Raw genomic sequence first — 23,598 nt, 5'->3', positions numbered from 1 at the left:
TCTTCTCTCTGCTAAACAGCCTACCTTCCTTTCAGGGGAATCCCAGAGCCCCTCTTTACAAGACCCCAGCCTCCTGCACCCCACACAACCCGCCAAGACACACACACACACACACACACACACACACACACACACACACACACACACACACACACACACACACACACACACACACACACACACACAACCCCAGGGCTACCTGTGCCAGCACACGGCTCAGTCACTCACACACTGAGATATAAGACAGCAGTGGTGTTTTATTCTACACCCAGCCCAGAGTGGCTTTTTCAGCCCATCTTCTTTGTATCTTTTCACAGTGAAATACAATGACCTCGTTGGATATAATTGCTGCCATGACATCAGTGTGTGTGAATAACATAGGTGCTACTTGACATTATTCATCAACATGCCTTGTGCCTGGAACCAGCTCATAATTTTGCCCCTCGGTCAATGGAGAAACCATGACTACTGGCACTATGATATCACCGGATATGGTATCCTCATTGATATGGTAAAGAATATGGATCAGGTTTACATGGCAGCACACTGTGGACTGTTGGTTCTGTGTCTTCTCCCTGCCTCTGTCCCATGTTCTCCTCCTGTCACCAGCGCTCACACACACACAAACACACTCAGTGCTGTCCGGAAAGCGTCCAGCTTTACCTTTAAGTGCTGAGAATCACTGGGATAATTACAAAGCAATACACAGCCAGACACTCACTGGCTCGTTCACACAGGGAATTTGGCAGCTCTCGCTGAATTGATAGCCATTTAGCCCGTGGATAGTCATCTGTTTTAATGCATTAATTTTGTATTAACAGCACTGCCAAATGTAATGGTGGAAATTGGGGTATGATCATAATGGAGAGTGTGTGCGTGCCTGTCTCTGTGTGTGTGTGTGTGCGCGCACCTTAGTTTGCACGTGTGTGTTTATGTGTGTGCATGTATTATACTGCTCCATTGGGGGCCATTCTGTGGAATTACCGGCTTGTGTTGGCACTCTAGCTACCTTCCACCCTTCCAGTAATACCCACGTCCATGTCACGTTGGCTCTCCTCTCTTCTCCTCTCCCAGCTACTGTTTTGGTTGAAGGTGTATTTTTACATCCCATTGAAGTGGATGGAAATGCAGGTGTATGCAGCACTCTGGGTGGGTGTTGTAACTGATCTGTCCCTATATTGCCCACTGAGAGGCCAGGGTGCAGTGTTAAGTTGCCAGAGAGATGATGTGGTGGCGCCCACACCGCCCCTGTCCCTCTCTACCTGTACGAGCACAGAGCCCTGCTTCAACCCCCACAGAGAGAGGAGCTAGAGTACAGAGGCCTGGCTACAGAACAGCACACACATTCTGCCTCCCTCGCCATATCCTTCTCCAGCACTCCGGGCTCCCACTCTCTTATCCATGCTCGGCTAAAACTCCTGTCTCCTGTACGGCTGTCGTAAATTCCCGGCCAATTAAATGGAACTGAAGCCATGCGGCCTGTTGAGGAAGGGTTGACAGCCATCCTCCAGCCTCTACCCATCTCTGTAGCTCAGCTCCTCTCAGGGCCTCAGTGGGGTGCTTGGTGCTCAGGGGCCCCGGTGTAGGGCAGCCCAGGCAGCCTCCTCTCCTTTGGAGCGGCCAGGCCAGCTCCTCCCAGCTCTCTCTCCCAACATGACTTTTTAATTAAACCGCTGAATTCCTGCACTCCAGTTGGAGGTGATTTATCAGCTAGGGGCTTCATTGCAGGATCATAGGAAACAGACACAGGCCCTGTCTAATGCATTACTGTGTTTCACATCCAACGTTTGTGTGTACGTGTGTGTGTGCTCCTAGATAGGATCACTAGATTCTCTCACATCTATAATGTTGATGGAACCCCGCATGTTTGTGAGCGTGCGCATGCATGGGGGTGTATCAGAGAGCCCCGTTCCCATGGGTAGTGTTTTATCCTGTCTCTCATATAGAGCTCCCACCTACAACTGGTCAGATGGACCGGTCCGGGGAGGGGGGTATGCTGCTGTGTTGGCCCTGTACTGATCAGGCCCCATATCTCTAACAACAGTCCTCCATCACCCCCACACTCTGTTTGGTACGGCCCGGTGCTGTTTGAGTAAGTGTGGTTGTTAACACACTTACAGGTGTCTGTGGTCTGTAAGAGGTGGTGATACAGAGGGGATGAGGTCTGGTTTGGACTGAGTCGGGCCCTGCCTACAGCCCAGTCAGTTTTGAGGTGATATACGGCCTGTTCTAGGCCAGGCAGTCTCAGGTTCACTCCTGCATAAATCCTGCCTTTTTTATGGGAAGCTGTAAAACTCCCAGGATTTTTTTCTACCTCCTCAAACCAACTTTGAAGTTTAGGTCAGGTGTCGTCTGTTTTTTCTGTGTGAACTCACTGTCTCCTTGTAGATTTTTTCAGCCTTGAGTCATAATGCGGTAAGAAGTCCATCTCGCTCCATTTTTTTTGTTCGACATCTGCTATGACTTAAAACAGTGTGCCATTTCTCAGCTCAGCAATCACACAATGGATTTGGTGTTATCTACGAGTAAATCTGTCTGTCAGATTTCTCTGTACCTGAGCTCTGATGCAATATGTGTGGACGGAAGAGAAGGGGGGAGAGGAGGAGAAAGGAGGGATACAGCTCGCACGAGCAGAATATCCAGCAGCACCTATTCAATGACATCATGGAGGGCTTCAAACGAGGCGAGGAGGGAGAGCACAGAGAGAGAGACAGACCCTTTTAGAATCACCTAATATCTCTATTACACAGAGCTGTGGGGCTTGCAAAAAATAAAAACTCCCTTCCTTTTCCTGGAAGCAGTGTCCTAATGTACGTTTAGGTGTAGAAGTGAGAAATATAAAACCAGGGAGAATGGAATACAATTGCCCAGAAAAGCCCATAGCGATATTACAATATTACCAGAAAATTAAACATTAGAAGAAAAGGACGGGAGCATTTCTGGGAACATAATATTGTTATGATTTTTTCTCAGCCCAGGCTGTCAACACCTGATTCAGATGTAATGTGGTTAAAAATGTAATGTTTCCATTGCTTTTGCATTTCCCAACCATCTAAACATGTTGCCTCACTGCAGGGCAAGCCGGTTCAGGCTCCTCTTAATTAATCAATTCGTTTTTCCCGACCTTTGTCTAAGTGTGGGGGGTGGCCTGTATGGGAGATTAAGAGAGTCGTGGTGGGAGGCAGATACAGGATAACAGCCATTTTTCCCTCTTTCTCAGCATGAAGCCACACATTCAAAATGAAGCCTGTTTCAAATAAAACGATACTGAAATGTAGCAATCTTTCTTATAATCTGCTTGTGCTTGCATTGTGTATTAAAGTTATTTTTATCATAGCCTTTTCAGTTTTCACATGATATGACGAATTGCAGTAGCAATTGTCTTGGTTAGGATTAATAATTACCTATCAAATGCATCCAATTGTATCTCCACTAAGCTCCAATTGCCTTATTTTCGTTGCCTATACATGCAATTCTCAAAAGCTTTCAAAGCCATGCATGGAAAACCCAGCCATTGTTACAAAGAAATCACAATTTTTACATGTATTTATTTTCCTGGCAGTTTTTAATGGAGCATTAATGATGGACGGAAAGTACATTTATTTGGATTCATTATCTGATCTAGTCCCCATCTGGCAGTGAAGTGTTTGTTGTTTTCAGCCCATTCACCCACTCAGCCACTGAATCTCACAAGAGACGAGGCCATGAAGATTAGAATAGAAAGAAACATCTTCTGATGATTGACATTGATTGCAGCCCCAGAAATCCACAGCTAGACTCCAGAGTGGGCTGTATGAACAGAACATGACAGGCATGAGAAGCAGTGAGAACAGTGGCCATACTGAGTCTGGCCCTTCCATTGTAAACATGGAATGATCAGGACCCTGCTTTATAGGATAATTATCAATACCTCTACCGATCCCCTAGTCAGGGCCATATTGTGTTGGCATTGTGCTATTGATTGGGCCTTGTAGGTGGTAATTAGTGTGTGGGTCCGCGGTGTGGTGGGGTGTGGTGTTGGGAGAGATGGTGTCTGTGGGGTGTGGGGCACGTTGTGTGTCATTATAGGGTGTGTGTCGGGTGTGGGGTACAGTGGAGTTGGAGTGTCAGTGTGGGGCACTTAGAGGAAATGATGGGGTTGATAGGTCAATACTGTGGAGTCTCTGTCCCCTGAAGGTCACTACCCTGTTGAGGAATGTTCTAGCTCGTTTCAAAATGTGGTCCCCCCCTCTCTCTCTCTCTCTCTCCGCGTTCCCTCTCTCTCCCTGACGCTTGCTGTGATAGGGAGGATTTGACTGGCCCTGATCAATATTTAGCATCCCATGCATGAACAGGCAGATGTTTGGAGTTTCCTTCTCAGAGACGAGAGCCTTCTCTTGAGTGACAGGGATCAATGCTCCCTTCCGTCTGCCAGGGCTGTGGTCCTGTGGTCCTCTGAGGGGTGCGTGATGTGTGTCTCTCGCCCGCGCCTGGGCCCCTGAGACCAGCCCGGCTCCCACCCCTCTCTTCTCCTGTCCTGTTAGTCCAAAGACAGATACAGCCAGACACAGAGAGAGATTCAGGGCTCAGTCCAAACAGAACAGTGTGGAAGAGGGCTGGGTGTTAAACAACAGGGCCGTGATTGGTAATTGATTTGTTCATTTGCGAACTGTGTGAGTGAAAGTGAGTCAGTGGTGCCTGGCTAGCTGTCTGCCGTCAGTTAAAAGCCCTTTCTCTCCCTCTCCTCTCTTTCTCTCTCTCTCTCTCTCGCTCTCCTCCCACAGCACCTGCAGCATCAGGAGAACGCGGTGGAGGGAGATGCCTGCTACTACCACTGTGTGCTGTGTAACTACTCCACCAAGGCCAAGCTCAACCTGGTCCAGCATGTGCGCTCCATGAAGCACCAGCGCAGCGAGAGCCTGAGGAAGCTCCAGCTCCTGCAGAAGGGCCTGCCTGAGGATGAGGAGGAGCTCAGCACCATCTTCACCATCCGCAAGTGTCCGTCTGCTGATACAGGTAAGATACAGAGGACTTACTCTCTACTATATTTTACAATGGGAGGACTTACTCTCTACTATATTTTACAATGGGAGGACTTACTCTCCACTATATTTTACAATGGGAGGACTTACTCTCCACTATATTTTTACAATGGGAGGACTTACTCTCCACTATATTTTACAATGGGAGGACTTACTCTCCACTATATTTTATGATGGGAGGACTTACTCTCCACTATATTTTACGATGGGAGGACTTACTCTCTACTATATTTTACGATGGGAGGACTTCCTCTCCACTATATTTTTACAATGGGAGGACTTACTCTCCACTATATTTTACAATGGGAGGACTTACTCTCCACTATATTTTACAATGGGAGGACTTACTCTCCACTATATTTTATAATGGGAGGACTTACTCTCCACTATATTTTACAATGGGAGGACTTACTCTCTACTATATTTTATAATGGGAGGACTTACTCTCCACTATATTTTATAATGGGAGGACTTACTCTCCACTATATTTTACAATGGGAGGACTTACTCTCCACTATATTTTACAATGGGAGGACTTACTCTCTACTATATTTTACAATGGGAGGACTTACTCTCTACTATATTTTACAATGGGAGGACTTACTCTCCACTATATTTTACAATGGGAGGACTTACTCTCCACTATATTTTACAATGGGAGGACTTACTCTCCACTATATTTTACAATGGGAGGACTTACTCTCCACTATATTTTATAATGGGAGGACTTACTCTCCACTATATTTTACAATGGGAGGACTTACTCTCTACTATATTTTATAATGGGAGGACTTACTCTCCACTATATTTTATAATGGGAGGACTTACTCTCCACTATATTTTACAATGGGAGGACTTACTCTCCACTATATTTTACAATGGGAGGACTTACTCTCTACTATATTTTACAATGGGAGGACTTACTCTCTACTATATTTTACAATGGGAGGACTTACTCTCCACTATATTTTACAATGGGAGGACTTACTCTCCACTATATTTTACAATGGGAGGACTTACTCTCTACTATATTTTACAATGGGAGGACTTACTCTCCACTATATTTTACAATGGGAGGACTTACTCTCCACTATATTTTACAATGGGAGGACTTACTCTCTACTATATTTTACAATGGGAGGACTTACTCTCCACTATATTTTACAATGGGAGGACTTACTCTCTACTATATTTTACAATGGGAGGACTTACTCTCCACTATATTTTACAATGGGAGGACTTACTCTCTACTATATTTTACAATGGGAGTACTTACTCTCCACTATATTTTACAATGGGAGTACTTACTCTCTACTATATTTTACAATGGGAGTACTTACTCTCCACTATATTTTACAATGGGAGTACTTACTCTCTACTATATTTTACAATGGGAGGACTTACTCGCTACTATATTTTACAATGGGATACAGACACATTCACCAGCTACTGGCTGTACCTGTAGCTGCTTCAGTATACTTCACACAGGGACTAAAGAGGGCTTTATTTTATGTCCTCTGCGGTATAGATATGAGCATCAGTGCTTATGTTAATTATCAAAGATAATTTGATTACTTTCATGGAACCAGCCACGTTTAGACAGTGACAGTGCTGCTGTTGCCGTTGTTATTTTTCCCTACAAGGGAAATGTAATCAAAAACATACTGATAAACTGATTATAAAAAGTAACAGTGGTTGAAACGTGAGTAAGTGTCTATGCCGTATCGTATTCAAACAAGACAAACAGCTCCCAATGCCACTGAGTCTGTGCTGTGATATTGATATAAGCAGGTAAAACGATGATAAAATGGTGCACAATTTATTTTCTTTGGCATTTTCTCTGTATTCAAAATACAGCGTGCTCTAGATTGTTTTACTTTTGCTGGCACATAGTGCACATCTAACAGGAAAGCCACCTGCCCTCTGTTACTCCTCCCACACAGGTAGAAGGCAGGAAGTAGCTACTGTGCCTCCATTCTGTCAGGCACAAACCCTACACTCTAAGTTTATTTATATATTTTTAGTTCAGAATAGTGCATGTATTCAGAAAATGTATATTCACATCTTTTTTCCTAGTCAAAACTAAATTTACTGTAACTAATCATTTCTGAATACAGCCTTTTTTCCTATATATGCACAATTCAGTTGGATGCTTTCTGAGAAATAATAATAATAATTCTGAGATCAGGCCTGGCTGTGCCTGCAGTTAATGGAGGCTACAGGGCCTTGCTGTTCAGCCAATAAAGACACATTCAGAGATGCCATCAGGCCAGAGGTAGGAGGAGCAAAGCAGTAACAACAGATACACCCACAGCAGCAGCAGCAAAACGCACAAACAAAAGCCAGGATTGGTCGTTTGTTAGGGGCAGATTAAAAAAGAGTGAGCAGCGGTCAATTAACACTGTCTTTGCACAGATTTGGTTTTCTAATCACTTTAACTTCTGCACCCTGACAAAGGGCCTCCATTGTGTGTCCCCCCGCAGAGTGCCGTCACTGCCCTCCCTCCCTCACACTCCCTCTGTGTGTTGTTATGTAAAAAAAGGCCCGGCCTCTGAAGATGCTTTGTTCCAAGGAGGCAGGGATAATGAAGCCAGCGGCTGGGAAATTGCGCAAAAGGCAGTCACAGATCTGAGGCAAATCATTAGAGAACACATTTAGACGAGCAATTAAGGACAATTAAGCTTTCTGCTCACTGCACTCCAAATATGTTAATGACTACAGTACAGTGGACAAGTGAACATGTAAAAGCAAGAGGAAGCCCACTTAGGTTAAAAGGGTGGGGGGGTTGCGGATTTTGTGTTAGAGGAAGGAGGGGGGCTGTGGTGTGGTTCACAAACAAGAGGTTCTGTTTATTTATATATCTTCTTTCTTAACCTTTGATGTGCGTTAATGGATAACCCCGTTTGTAAGAAACTGAGTGAGGCTAGCTGTAGGTTAGGTAATGGGCTCCTGCACGGGGGTGGTGTGGGCAGAGCAACACACGCGCACGCACACACGCACACGCACGCACGCACGCACGCACGCACGCACACACACACACACACACACACACACACACACACACACACACACACACACACACACACACACACACACACATGCTGGGGGTGCTCCCTCCAGCCCCCCTTCGGAGATACATCAAACTACAGTCTTCCAGATCACATTATCCCACAGTAAACACACGACAAACACTACAAGATGGTGGATAAAAAACGTTCTACTCTGTGATAATTGTTCAGGCCACTAGTAGGGTTTAGTTCAAGGTTAATGCATGCATAAAGTGTATACTTTTAAGATGACTTGATTGCCTTGCTGTCAGGTCCTTCAGTTGATTCATTTAATCACCTCATCTTTTCCCAAAAGTAATTCAGCTACTTTTGACCTGAGAGGTTAAGAAATAGAACGGGAGGGTTGTTAGGAATTAGATCATTAGGCTTGGCTGATTGTAACACACTGATGAAAGGCAAGGGGAGTTCATTGTAAACGTATCACAAGGTCAAAGGGTGGAATTGCTCATGTGTACAGGGTGTTGTTTTATCAAGACATCCGTAAGCATAGAAATCTCCTAATGTCTCTCCCAGTCCCTATCCTGTGTTAGTGACTCTGTTAGCGGCTATGCACCGTGCTAAGGGCCGTCGTTGTCATGCTCCTGAACAGTCTGGCATCCTGGGACTTTAGAAAGCCAGAGGATCCTTTAATAGCCTGTGACTTGATGTTTACCAAACGGAGCTCTGCGAGGCTCAGCGCTGAAGGCCTGATTGATTGTGTTACAGAGTCAGGCTCTGCTCGCTCCCACCTTACAGGCCAGCGGGCGCTCTCTGCCAGGAAAAGACTGGGTGCAGACCAAGAGCTTCTGGAACGGCTGCCACCTCCCCTTTAACAGCCAGGGCACAGTTTTCCCTCTCTCCTTCGCTCGTTCTTTTTTCCCTTTATATATAGTTTTTAAAGGTCCGTTAAATGAAATGAAGTGTGTAATAAAGAATGTCAGCCTTTTCTCGCTCTCCTACCCCCCCCCCCCCTTTGAGCATCTTGATCGAATTACGCTGATAATGAACATACCTTTTCATCAGCGAGAATGAACTGTTGTGAATTCCTAGTCTCCACCCCCCTTCTGCCAAACTGCCGCTTCACCTCCTAATGCCTTGTCCCAGCACCAGTGAATGACCCAGTCCTCCCCCCCACCCCCCATTCCCTCCTGGTGTAATATTTAATTTCCTCCCCGCTAGCTCTTCGGAGGCGCAGGACCCTTTCTTGTGGTCGAGGCACAGTTGCTAAAGTGGTGGAAGGTTCCCCTGCTTGTTAAAACAAAGCTGACCCTAGATTTCTGGGTCAGCTAGGCAGTAATTCCCCTGACTGCTGCTGGGCTTGGAGCGCTGCTCTGTTGGTGTTAGGTGCTGGGCTACTAGTCTCCACAGGAGCTAGCTAGGAACTAGGCTCCCCCCAATCAGCAGCCTCCTTGCAGCAGCCCTAGGAGCCCTGACCACTGTATCAAAGACCAGAGTGACGTCATGAAGGAAAAAGGACAGATGACAACACAAGTAGGCTTATCTCTGCTAACAGATGCAGGCAGCACAGAGACTAGGACAGTGTTTGCAAGGTGTGTAATCACACATGCACTCACACAGGAAGCCTTGCTGGGTGAAAGGTCTGTGTGAGGAAGCTGTGGGGTGCGGGCGGCTGGGTGGACGGAATCTGAAGGCCAGAGGTTTTTGGTGCCATGTCTCCCCTCTGTAGAGCATCAAGGGAGAGTGCTGCTAAGGCGGCAGAGATGAATTTCCCATCCAATTAGACCAACGCTGGGATAAAAGGCAGCCATTGTTTAAATTCCTGCCCCCGCTCTGAAAATGTGCTGCTTAAGCACGTTCCTCTGAGGCTCTGCCTCCATTTATCTTCTTTAACCCTTTCTCTGGCTGGTTGGGGGGGGGACAAAGGAGGCCTCAGAGGGACCCCAGCCACACCCACTCCCAAGCCACACAGCTGCCTTGTCCCTGTCCCTGGGTGGAGAGGCCACAGAGCACAGCCCACTGCTGCCCTGTACTAACACACTGCACACAGCCCAGACACCGACACCTCACTGGATACACTGGCAGAGAGAGGGAGGGGAGAAGAGACGAGAGGAGAAACTCAGGTTCCAGGTAGGTGTGTGTGTGTGGGTTTGTGTGTATGGTGACTGATAGCTAGTGTGACACTCGGGCATTGGATGACACTATTTCTTATGAGTGATGTTCACCAGGGCATATAACTCACTGACACATTGGGGTTTCTCATTTCATAACAGTTAATGGACTAAAGTTATTTTTTGAGCACTGAACAGAATGAGATCATGCTTTTTAAAAAGGGCAAAGTTAAATGGTTACTGCATGGTGGGTGCCCTTCTGCCAGTGACTAGGGTCCTAGTGGAGGAGTGGTGGAGTGGAGCAGGCCACAGATATGGAGGGAAGCAGTGTGAGTGTGTGTGTGTGTGGAGGAGGCTGAGAAGGAGAACAAACAGGGCTGACGGTGTGGATTAGCCCCTGCTGTAAATCTGCCTCAGCCACAGATGGCAGGCCCTTGATCACTGGTCTGTGACGGCTTGGCTCTCATCGCAGGAGGAAATCCCTGTCTGTGAGGTGGCTGGGAGGGAGGCTGGAGCCGTGGCCCGTCAGAGCAGCCTCCACTCATTGTCTCCAGTCTCTCAGTACACAGGGGCCTGCCTGGTCAGTCAGGGGTGTAGCAGCAGTCAGGGGGGGTATAGAGGGGTGACGGGTGGGCTGGATAGTGACACTGCAGTAGCCATGGTAAACACCCCACCAGCAGATCTTGCTACTCAGGTCTCTAACCAGGAAGCGCAGTAACAAGAGCCTGGCCGGCACATCCCAGTGGGTGTGGCCTAGCGAGTGGACAGAGCAGCATGCAGGCTGTTTGCATGGGCAAATGGAAATGAGGCCAAAAGATGCGTGGAATTACTGCATACTGGGGGAATCCAATTTGAAACCCGCTGCTTGTTTCACTAAAAGGGGTGCGCTTCCAGGGGCACACACTTAATAGCAAGCCATGTCCTGACAACAGAGGCATCCCTCTTATCCCCACTTGCCTCTCTCCCTTTCCGTCTCATACATAATTCTATGGTCCCAAAAAAGCTGGCAAAGCGCTTCATGCCTAAAAAAATGTGCTAATAAGGCAAATACCAGATCCTCACTCATCTTCTGAGGCCCCCAGCTCTCTGGCAGCCCTTACGGAGGCTCTTGGACAGCCGACAGGATATGTCAACAGTGGGGGGAAATGGTGGGCTTTCAAACCATCCTCACCTAAACTAGGTTGGAATATATCATGCTCATGCAGTATAGAAGCCAGGTCCTCTCCCTTCCTCTCGCCCCCTGCCTGCCCCTGAGAGCTGCACATTAGCTGGGCTTTGAGCTTTACCTTCTCCAGCTCCCACAGTGTTCCTGAAGGAGCGGGTCCTGTGGCGGGGCTGTGAGAGCAGAAGCCAGGGGAAGCAGGGGTGAGCCTGGCCACGCTCCGATGGCGTTGCGGGGGCGGCATGCAGCAAAGCTCCCTCCCACAGACAGGAGGAGCACAGGAGACGGACAGCAGCCATCCCTGGAATGTCATCCTTTTTTCATGCTTGTTAAAATGCTACGTAAACCTTCCCAGGAACAGGATATTATAGCCCCTAACCTTCTTCCACGCCATATTATGTCCAATCTGAAATTGACTTTGCTGTATGCTGTTTTAATAAAGGCTGTTATTGCGGTGATGCAGAGTGGAGATGAGGTCTGGGCGAGGGCGGGTGAGGAGGGTTAGTAGGGTGAGGAGGGGCCCCTGTAGAGCCCGGGGCCCAGTGCCCAGTCTGGCTCCTGTCAGACGGCTGGCCTCTTATCCAGGACCCAGGGGCACAGGGAGCAGAGGAAATTGTTTGCTGTCCACAGAACGTGGCAGGAATTTCATAAATACATTACCTTTCATTTAAAAAAAAAAACCTAGCCTTTTATTATAAAAAAAGCCGAAATAATGACTTTATAGAGTTACCAGTTGTGCACATTACGCAGTCGCACTCATATGGCCCTGCTGTCCAAACTCACACAAGTAAGTATTTTCTTTCCCCCTGGTTTATAGATGGCCTCTGTATATATTCCACTGCTGGCTCATCCTGCAATAGCAAATTTACCAGAAAGCCACGATCCTATTTTCGGATAGACTATGAATCAAAACGTCCTGTGTCCATATTCATTCTTCCTACATTTCATGACTGTACCCAAGAGCACTAAGCACTGGTCTGGATGGCACTGACCACTGGCTGCACTGCCTCAGCCTCTCTCTGCCTGGCAGGTGAACAAAGACTGGCCCACTGTGTGTCTGTCAGTCAACCCAATAGATGGCCTATGGAGTAGAGCACCAGGCTTTAGGGGAAGAGAGAAACAGAGGGATAGTGAGAGGAGGCCAAGTGAAGGGTGAACTCAGAAACTACAAAGATATTTTATTCAAAAACAAAGTTTAGACAAAATGTCTACTTTTCAACCTGAACTTTTAACATGAAAAGCTTTTTGCATAATCAGCTTTCTACTTAGATACACTAGGCCCTATTGAGTTTGTTCACTATGTGTGCTGTGCTCAGTGTGTGCTTTTCAGCATCAAGGATGGCACATGGGTGTAAACCTGAGCTGGATTTTATGTTGCACACACTCATAAATAAGTGCACACATAGGTGTCCACACACACAGAGTTAGCGGGTGTGTGGGTGAGAGAGGCCCTCGCTCCCTGTCATCGAGCCAGTTTTCAGGCCTTTATTTGAGCCGAGAGGAGACAGGCAGCGCATTATAATATTGGTTTCCCTCGCTCCCGTCATTACCAGGCGTTCTTCTTGAAAGCTGATCCAAAAGATAGACCGTCCATCAGGAGACAGTCTTCTCATTTGTACTTACTAACCGTGTTAATGAGTTCTATTTCCAGGCCCTGAGGCTTTGCTGCTGCATATCTGAGCAGAGGTGGGGAGCAGCGGTTTAGGGTGCTGGGTTGCACACTCCGGAGGGGTCTGTGGGGGGTGGGGTGGGGGGTGGGGTGGGGGGGTGGGGGGTATGCAGTAGCCCTGCTTGCCTCCCTGTCACTCAGTGAGAGAGTGACCACAGACACTCCTGTGGGCCTGTCAGTCTGGCTTGAGGGCACAGAGGGCTGCAGGCTCTGTGGTTGCAGAAAGGGGAACTGAGAATAGATGCGCTGACGTACAGAGAATGGCTCTGATGGGTTTGATTAAACCAGCAGCAGCAACAGTGTCAGACAGGAAGCATAAGAGGAGGAGAGGAAAAGCCGTAAGTGCTTTGAGAGAGAAGTGAGTTCATGTTCATTGTATCATTTCTGATAGTGTGAAAATACCTTGTGTACTATATGAGTTTTTAGTGACTAGGTTATTATGAGTTTAGTCGAGGTTAATGTTAATAGGATTCTACTGCAGCGTCTTTGCAGATGTGCAACATGGCTGGCTGGTGTTCCACTAGTGCAGACAGCGTCTTTGCAGATGTGCAACATGGCTGGCTGGTGTTCCACTAGTGCAGACAGCGTCTTTGCAGATGTGCAACATGGCTGGCTGGTGTTCCACTAGTGCAGACAGCGTCTTTGCAGATGTGCAACATGGCTGGCTGGTGTTCCACTAGTGCAGACAGCGTCTTTGCAGATGTGCAACATGGCTGGCTGGTGTTCCACTAGTGCAGACAGCGTCTTTGCAGATGTGCAACATGGCTGGCTGGTGTTCCACTAGTGCAGACAGCGTCTTTGCAGATGTGCAACATGGCTGGCTGGTGTTCCACTAGTGCAGACAGCGTCTTTGCAGATGTGCAACATGGCTGGCTGGTGTTCCACTAGTGCAGACAGCGTCTTTGCAGATGTGCAACATGGCTGGCTGGTGTTCCACTAGTGCAGACAGCGTCTTGGCAGCCTTCTTGGTTTATTTAGAGGAAATGCTGTAATGTAAGTGTATCACAGTCAGTTCCCCAGTGTGACTCATTTCACTGGCTCTGTAATCACACTACACCAATAACGCCAAGTGTTCCATATAAATCCCATCCAATCAAAGCTCTGTTTTAGGCCATCCTGGACAGCACACACAGGCACATCGATAAATCCATCACAGCCTAACATTTGATCGCTCTACGATACGTCTGTAATGTGGCTACCTCTCTTGCCGATCACTAGCACTTGGAACCTTTCATTTGACATAAGCAGATACGTTTTCTTTGTAGCTTAGTTGGACTTCACCCAAGGCACACATTTTGATCTCACGCCCAGTAGGCCCTTGTTCGGATACATTTGCTATTGATTGCACTGTTTGTGTATGTCAGGTATTCTGGGAACAAGAGCCAATAAATTCTTAAACGCCGTTAGATCGCTTTATTTGTTGCTATGTTTTGGTGTTGCGAGACCAAACAGTTCACTCACTGTCAGAATCAAGGCAGCTGAATTTGACCATAGGCAACATGAGAGAGTGGAGAAGTGGAGAAGTTTGGCAACTTTAGAATGGAGGCAAGGAAAGCTTTATTTAGTCTTTTTTAATAAGGCCTGTTTGTCCCCCCAGAGAGCACTGGCAGATCAAAGGCCATGATCTTTGCTCTGGATGAGTTCAGTCTCAGCTCAGCATCCCCGGCTCTCCCAGCCTGACAGCAGAACAAAACCAGGGAGTAAAGAATGCCCTCTCCAGCAGCCAACCTGCCCTCACACTCTGAAGGCTCCATTACAATAAAGGCAGATGAAACAAACACTGGCTGAAAGCAAGAGATGATTCATTATCAGTCCCGTGATAGATGTCAATGACTGGCGGAGAGAACCACTGTTGTGTCTGATTGTGTGTGTGTGTTTTACACACCATACCCACTCTCTCTCTCTCACAGACACACACATACAGCGTTGTGTATGTGCGTTGGCGTCATAGCCTTGTGCTGTCTGTCCCTCCACCTCATCAATTAAAAGCAGCCAGGCAGATGGCAGTGATGAGAGAGGAGCAGGAATAATTCAATAGTGAACCCTGCTAACCTTTACCTGTGGGCCTGCACTCCTACCATTGATTCAGCCTGCATCTGATTATTCTCTAGGGAGGGAGGGTATGGATGAGTGAGGAGAAAAATACATGGAGAAATATGTTGGTGAGAGAGAGAGAGAGAGAGAGAGAGAGAGAGAGAGAGAGAGTCCAGGTTTGTTATGGTGGTGACATCAGTACGATCTATCAGCGGTCCGTAGGGGGGAGCAGGTGTTTGGCTCGGCTCGGGATGTCTCCTGTTACCCCCGGCAACCATCATCACATTTCCCCCCACAGGGATAGGCTGGGTATCAACAGTACAGAGACAGAGATTCTCACACTGTCCCCCCCGGCCTCAAAGGACCACTCTGGCCTCACCTATACACCACCCACACTGGGCAGGATATTGATCACAGCACACCTTCAGCTCCTGGCCCAGTGTCTGCATACTGCAGGGGAATCTCCCTCCCTGCTTCAAACAAAGTGTTAACATTGGCCCTAATAGAGGATGAATGTTTAGATGCAGAGCGTTGAGGGGTCGTGTGGTGGTGCTCTGTGGCTTCTGATTGGACAGCAGTTTCCGTGTGATGGCCTGTTTGTTAAAGAAGGGCCGAAGTCTGGATTTGGAAGTCAGTCGTGCCCATGGCCTGGGCTGGGCATGGTGGAAGTCTGGCTGACTCTATTTAACCAGATGTGAGGCCCTTTTTCTGCCCAGTGACGATCCAAGACAAGACTGTATTTGTTTTTGACAAACTGGGACATTCCTGCTGTTTGACTGGGCTAGATTTATGGCATCCCTCCTGGTCCGGTGGAAGGCATAGCCCTCACACTGTCTCTTTGTCTGGTTGGGCCCGCTGCCCTGTCACTGCTATTTTATTAGCTGCTACCAGACAGATTCACCCACAAGCCTGTTTAGATGGGCCAGAGGAGGCCGCCCGGGCCCACTGATGGATGGTATTTTAAGTGCAAAAACTCCCAGAAAAATGACTATTGCGTATTATTTTAGTGCAGTGTCTGGGCGCGGGCCCCTCAGACAGGGCGGGTCGGTGGAGAGGAGATTCACCAGTCATTAGAGCAGAAGCACTGCATCAAAGACATAGTTCCCATCTGAGGGATTTTATCTGCTTCTTAAACGTGTTGTATTATGTGTCTTGGCCATCCTCTCGACCTGGTGTCTGTTTACATTACAGTATGCAGGGCACAGCCACTGAGACAAAGGCCTGCCTCTCAAACACTACCCAGAATGAATACGGCCAAGAAGACAAGTGTGTTTCTCTCTGTTGTGTCACTCATGGGTTTCAGATTAAAGCTCTGCATTTCCTCGTGAAATAGTGCCTCATTTCTACTCATGAGTAGAAATAACTCAGATAAAAGCATGGGCAGATCTGTTTTCTGAATTTCCTATTGTCTTTGTTTCACACATTGCCTATAAAAGGGTTACTGCATATGCAATCATTGCCTTTTGATTTCCAATCCCTGCAGCAGTTTATACGGGCTTTTTCCTTTTTTATTGTTCCGGGATTTTTGGCATGGTTATTTGTTGAGCCCTCAGAGTTCTGTAAAGCATATTCTTTCATTTAAAAATGAATTTGGAAGACACAAAGATGGGAGAGAGAGAGGAAAATATGTTGGAAGGCAGCAGAAAAACCACCCTGACCAATTTAAAGCATTAAGATGAATAATCCACTGTTAAGAAAGCAAGCAAAGGTCAATTTTCACGCTACCTGCTCAGTAAGCATACAGGAGAGCCTGGCGTATCGAGTCAATTCAGCCGCGCTGCACAGTCAAGAGGAAAGGACACGCAATTCAGGCCCACTTTAGAGTTGTGCCGCTATGTTAGACCAAGTGCTGCTATAAAAAGATTTTCGCCTCGCTCACTCAGGCTGATGGTCTCATGCACTTGTTTTTGAAGTTTTAATGCTCTCCCTGCCGTGATACATGTAGACTTGGATGGCCAGTTTAGAAATAGTTTATTAACTTGGCCCCAAAAAAGACAATATTTGACTTTATATAAGTCCTTGGTCTGAGATTCAGAATGCACAACAACAGCCTTATTCAGAGTCATAAGGTACAGGATAAACCCGCAGCATCCAGAGAGAGTCTGGGCCTTTAGCCAGTGTACCCACAGCCGGTGTCAATGCAGGTGAGAGCAACCTCTGTCTATTCAGGAGCAGGTTAGACAGTGCTGTAACACGCTGATGATGATGTAGATGCAGAGAGAGAGAGAGAGCAGAGAGGTCAGAGTGCAGCAGGAAGTATAGCCCAGTGCACCATACAGGCTAAAGGCCTCTCCTCTCCCCAGGCCCCACAGCCCTCTGTAGGGGATGGAGCTGGTGCTGCTCCCCTGTGTGACTCCTATTAGAAATGGAGAGGGATTACACTGTAGCATCTATGGTCTGTGGTCATCTGAATTTTAAAACAGGGACTAATGGTGTCTGAGAAGGGTGGCGTTGCACTCAGGGAGTAGTATTAACATCCAGGTCCTTGTCACTCTTCCCTGTTCCCTTAATGAACCAAGTCAATGGCTATTAAACAGCCAGCACACACAGTTACAATAACTAGACTTGAGAAACTCTGCTGTAGAGAGATGGAAGGGGCTAACCCCAAGCAAGAGCAGCCCTTTTGTTTGGAGATAATATGAAAACAAACAGTTTGGGAGCTAGATAATATACACTGCTCAAAAAAATAAAGGGAACACTTAAACAACACAATGTAACTCCAAGTCAATCACACTTCTGTGAAATCAAACTGTCCACTTAGGAAGCAACACTGATTGACAATACATTTCACATGCTGTTGTGCAAATGTAATAGACAACAGGTGGAAATAATAGGCAATTAGCAAGACACCCCCAATAAAGGAGTGGTTCTGCAGGTGGGGACCACAGACCACTTCTCAGTTCCTATGCTTCCTGGCTGATGTTTTGGTCACTTTTGAATGCTGGCGGTGCTTTCACTCTAGTGGTAGCATGAGACGGAGTCTACAACCCACACAAGTGGCTCAGGTAGTGCAGCTCATCCAGGATGCCACATCAATGCGAGCTGTGGATAGAAGGTTTGCTGTGTCTGTCAGCGTAGTGTCCAGAGCATGGAGGCGCTACCAGGAGACAGGCCAGTACATCAGGAGACGTGGAGGAGGCCGTAGGAGGGCAACAACCCAGCAGCAGGACCGCTACCTCCGCCTTTGTGCAAGGAGGAGCAGGAGAAGCACTGCCAGAGCCCTGCAAAATGACCTCCAGCAGGCCACAAATGTGCATGTGTCTGCTCAAACAGTCAGAAACAGACTCCATGAGGGTGATATGAGGGCCCGACGTCCACAGGTGGGGGTTGTGCTTACAGCCCAACACCGTGCAGGACGTTTGGCATTTGCCACAGAACACCAACATTGGCAAATTCGCCACTGGCGCCCTGTACTCTTCACAGATGAAAGCAGGTTCACACTGAGCACGTGACAGACGTGACAGAGTCTGGAGACGCCGTGGAGAACGTTCTGCTGCCTGCAACATCCTCCAGCATGACCGGTTTGGAGGTGGGTCAGTCATGGTGTGGGGTGGCATTTCTTTGGGGGGCCGCACAGCCCTCCATGGGCTCGCCAGAGGTAGCCTGACTGCCATTAGGTACCGAGATGAGATCCTCAGACCCCTTGTGAGACCATATGCTGGTGTGGTTGGCCCTGGGTTCCTCCTAATGCAAGACAATGTTAGACCTCATGTGGCTGGAGTGTGTCAGCAGTTCCTGCAAGAGGAAGGCATTGATGCTATGGACTGGCCCGCCCGTTCCCCAGACCTGAATCCAATTGAGCACATCTGGGACATCATGTCTTGCTCCATCCACCAACGCCACGTTTCACCACAGACTGTCCAGGAGTTGATGGATGCTTTAGTCCAGGTCTGGGAGGAGATCCCTCAGGAGACCATCCGCCACCTCATCAGGAGCATGCCCAGGCGTTGTAGGGAGGTCATACAGGCACGTGGAGGCCACACACACTACTGAGCCTCATTTTGACTTGTTTTAAGGACATTACATCAAAGTTGGATCAGCCTGTAGTGTGGTTTTCCACTTTAATTTTGAGTGTGACTCCAAATCCAGACCTCCATGGGTAGATAAATTGGATTTCCATTGATTATTTTTGTGTTATTTTGTTGTCAGCACATTCAACTATGTAAAGAAAAAAGTATTTAATAAGATTATTTATTTCATTCAGATCTAGGATGTGTTGTTTAAGTGTTCCCTTTATTTTTTTGAGCAGTATATTTAGTTCCTGTTGGGCTGTGTGAAATATCATTTCAGAGGACCTGGTGAGAAAAAAGTAATGATTATCGGGTCTGTTTTGGAAATGAGTGTCTCTCTCATGTATATGTTGAATATCTCGGGCACGTGGGAAGGTTGAGACGGGTCACATATTTGGGGGCGAGAAGCACTATGGCGTTACAGTGGCGGTGTCTGAATGGACGGTGCAGGTCACTGTCAATCAGCCAGACCGAGCGCTAATCTGCCGTTTGTTTGGTTTCCTCTGGTCCTGTGTCAACGGGGCCCAATATGGCAGGGGGAATTGGGAAAAATGGACCGTGTTTTTGTCATGTAAAACGGGGCAAGAAAATCTAATTGGGTGTGGGTGAGAGAACGATGTCTCCTTTGTTTAAGGGCCTTCCGCAGTCACTTTCCAGGCCCCATTGTGAGTGGCCCACAATAGTGTTAATGTGTGCTCCTGGCCTGAGCTCTTCCTTTCTGTGGCTCTCTGTGCAGTCAGCTCCTGTCCGTTCCACTCTGTCTCCACGCTTCACCTCCACGCTCCAACAGCGCTGAGGACGGGGCACAGAGAGACCCCTCCACCACTACTACCCTTTTCCCAATCCCATATACCCCCCCACCCCCACCACAGCCCTTACCCTGCCTGCCTGCCCCGTTTTCTTATTCCAGCCCATTAAAAAGAAAGAAATTGAGAAAAGGCTAATTCTTTCCCTTCTTTGTCTGCCCTCGGTTTCCCGCCTCCAGAAAAGTATCTTTACATTTCCTGGTGCATGTTATCTGATTTCAAAAATTCAGTCATTTAATGAGAAATTATTGGAATTGATTGCTCAGTAAGTTAAGAGTCAGTACTTGCCATGAGGGGTGACCAAATGCACGATGAAAGATTTGTGTCTTCATCAAAAAGAAGAAAATACTTTAAATTCCTAACATCATGAGAATACTGGGCAGTGACTCATTTGATTGAGAGATTGCTTGTGATACATTACTACTTAGAAGAAGTTGTTACTTCAGCTTACCTGCCAATACAATATATTAGTGAACATAGTTAATTGGAATGTTTCTCTATTGTAGTGTAGAGAGGGCAGAAACATTTGTAGTTGTTGTTGTATGTAATCGACCCAAACTGTTGGGTGACATTGTACCTGATTGTCAACAGGCAGGTTTGGAGTGCACCCCTGCACTTACTGTGATTTGTCTCAAGTGTGATGGGGGTTAGTCTTCTTTCATCTAAAGATAGGAACCGTCTTTAAATTAGCACTTGAGCTTCACTACAAAGAAGTGCACTTAACGCTTATGTGAGCCCCAATACAAATCCCCTGTGATTGGTGACTGTCTACCTTTTTCATTTTGTGGCATTATCATATTCTAATGCACTAAACAAATCTAATAGCGAAAATAATAATAATGATACAAATCTGTGTTAATATAATATTTCTTTATACAAAAGCATAGTGCATAGAGCTGGGTGCGGGCAGACATGTGAGCTTGGTGAGTGGCACCACCCCCAACCCTGTCCATGTGCAAATTGAATAACGACTAACCTCGTCATATTTAGTGCACTATTAATGGCCCTGTGCCTTGTGAAGGTGTAATCATGCGTGATAAAAACCGGGCTGAAGTTACTAAGCTACGAGCTATCTTGTGTGCATTAAAGTGTCCTTTTTTTGTTGCAAAGGTCATTCATAACTTGGTCGCGCCGTTGATGTACAGTGAGAGATATTGATTGATTAATGCATAAAGTGCTCGGAATCCATTTGGCTCTGTGAAAGGGAATGGGAGAGAAGACTTTCTCTCTCTCCCCCTCTCTCTCTCTCTCTCTCTCTCTCTCTCTCTCTCTCTCTCTCTCTCCCCCCCTCTCTCTCACTCACTCTCTATATTTTCACCTCTCCCCCCATTGTTCGAAGTGCATCATTTTTCGACGGCTAAGTTTAAGGGACAAAAGCCCCCGATTCTGCCAAGTAATGCATTCAAAGGAACATTGATTCTCATCAGTGTCAGTTGAATTACTCTCAAAGGCTTGACAAGGAGTTGCTCTTATATTAGCCTGTCTCTTCTCCTGCCCCCAAAAGAATGTGTAGCTGCAAGGAGAGTTCGCTAGTAGTCCACCCCATCTCTAAGAACACAAGAAGATAATGTTTTATCTCCAAGTACAGAAAAGTTGTATTATCTTTTTATTCTGAACTTTTCTGCAATGTTAGCTCATTTAGTTAGATGGTGGATAGCCTGGTACAGTCACGTTCTCTCTCTCTCTGCCGATCCTCATTGTGATCATTGAGCCTTCCATTCATATGCAGTGTACCAATCATTGGTCATGTGAGGTTAATATTGGTGATGTCACAGGGTGTATTTTGCTGGGTTTAACCCTACCACACTGTGTCTCCATTGTCCGTGCCTAGATTGATTCTTGGAGGACATGGATATGCTCCCCTCTGAAATCTGCGTGCCTCCTAAGGAGGTTTTGAAGAGCCTTTGAGGGCAGGGTCAAGGGGTCAGTACCTTAGCGCTCCGTGACAAGGAAGAAGAGCCCTTTATCCCTGAGGCCCCCGGCGGGGAGCCCTATGAAAGGGGCCTGAGAGACGGCCGTTCCCCTAGAAACATGGGCCGCATTAGGGATTCAAAACAGAGTGTGCCATCCTCTGCACCTTTCATCTCCACCGGGGTCTGCTCCATTAGGATCTTTTATCTTTGTGCTGATGGCTGCTGCTGATAATGGGGCTGCCGAGAAAAGCCCCAAAAGTAACACACAGCCGTCCTCCTCCTATAAGTGGAATAGTACATCCATCCATCCTCCGTGTACAGATTAGTCCATGCTGAATAAGCCGTATGGTTATGAGAATGTGTTGGTGTATTTTTTTAATGAGAAAATACTACGAAGCGTTGTGAATGTTATTTGCTGTGGCGTGCTGTGTTGCTAATGGTTTGTGGCCTGACCGCAGTGGCAGCCATGGCTGCAGCGAGAGCACTGGTGTCAGCTGCCTTAACACTCTACAGCCACCCCCCGTAACCCCAACCCCTCCCGCTGAACAACTGTGACGCCCCCCTCCCTTCTCCATATTGCTGACAACGGATGGTGTTTGAATGATGATTCATTTTTAACCAATAAGATATGCAGTGTGTGTATACGTTTGAGCTATTTAGCGTCTGGTTTTGTATTCAGGGATGTTGTCTAGGTCTGTCTGGCAATGCAAAAAAGCTATATATGATCGGCCATCGCCTCGTAGGTGGAGGTATGGAGAGATATTTGAATTATTCTGCTAATGCTTCTGTAGAATTGCATTACTGCCCTTCTGTGGTATCACAAGAATCTTGAAAAAAGTTGCTTTTGGGGAAGAAAACACAATCACATAAATGGTATAGTTATTCATGCAGGGCAATGTTTTTCAAATGTTATAGTAATTATGAGAAATACTCTTGCTTTCACCTACATAGCCACGGTGAAACAAATCTCATTTCCAAGGCAAAGCGGGGAAGGAACACACTGAATAATCATTGTGTTTAATGCTCTAGTCATAATCCCAGGTTTTATGATGCTTTTCTAATGATTTTCTAATGATGTTAAATATTAGTAGAGAGAAAAGCCATCATTTGAACGCAGCAGTCGTTTTGTCAACGCTCTATCAGGACACCCGATTGCAACTGCAATGAATATTGGGCTGGGAATGAGATTTAAGGGCCATCCCTTTTGGTGTTTTATTTTGCCGTCTCCCTGTCCACCATAAATCCTCATTGCCGAGCTCTTGAAGCTAGCGCCCTCACCCTCGCTCCCCAGGTGGGAATACGATTCGGTGCAGGGGCCATTTCATTCAGGGTCACTGTCCGTCCACTGCAGTCATTCGTAAAAAACGCTGGAGCAGTCCCTGTGGAGAAAACAGTCCAGTGGACTCCTGGGAAATAAAAAAGCAGAGGAAGAAGAGAGAGAAGGAGGAGAAAATGGAGGGAAAATGCTTCGAATGGCTATCAAACGAAATACAGAAAGCTCAGTCCCTGATGAGTGACAATGTAGAGCAAAATATGTATTGGAGACAAAGGCTTTGTCTCCTTCCTGGGCCTCTTCAATGAATTACACCGCCCCCCCTAGCTTTTTAATTAAATGGCTGCAGCTCCATCTCTCTATCCGTAGCTCCCCATTACAGAGGCTAGATAAGGGATTGCTATCTGTAGCATGTTAAGAAAGGCTGCTGGGCAGCGAAGCCTCATGAAATTTGTCACAAGATCTCATTTTCCTCAATGCCAGACGTGATGCTTATAATTGATATGGAGGCACTAGTAATTTATTGGCCGTCCGCAATTATTATCGCCTACGAACGGGGGGATGTGACTGCAATTTAGTTGGTGGTGGTGGTGG

At 47.0% G+C, this 23,598-nt stretch overlaps 1 protein-coding gene across 5 annotated transcripts in view; it reads left to right on the top strand.

Moving 5' to 3' along the window:
• zfhx3b (zinc finger homeobox 3b) overlaps positions 1-23,598 on the top strand; it is a 260,876-nt gene that overhangs the window by 183,458 nt on the left and 53,820 nt on the right. For all 5 annotated transcript variants that reach the window (XM_045689152.2, XM_045689156.2, XM_045689155.2 and 2 more), the window contains one exon: positions 4,764-4,995. In XM_045689152.2, the coding sequence (XP_045545108.2) occupies positions 4,764-4,995 (232 nt within the window). The remainder of the gene's footprint in view (positions 1-4,763; positions 4,996-23,598) is intronic.

This window comes from Salmo salar, chromosome 11, assembly GCF_965601325.2.
Source record: "Salmo salar chromosome 11, fSalSal1, whole genome shotgun sequence".
Classification (NCBI taxonomy): Eukaryota; Metazoa; Chordata; class Actinopteri; order Salmoniformes; family Salmonidae; genus Salmo; species Salmo salar.
Note: the sequence above shows the minus strand (reverse complement) of the source record. Positions and strands in the feature narration are given on the sequence as shown.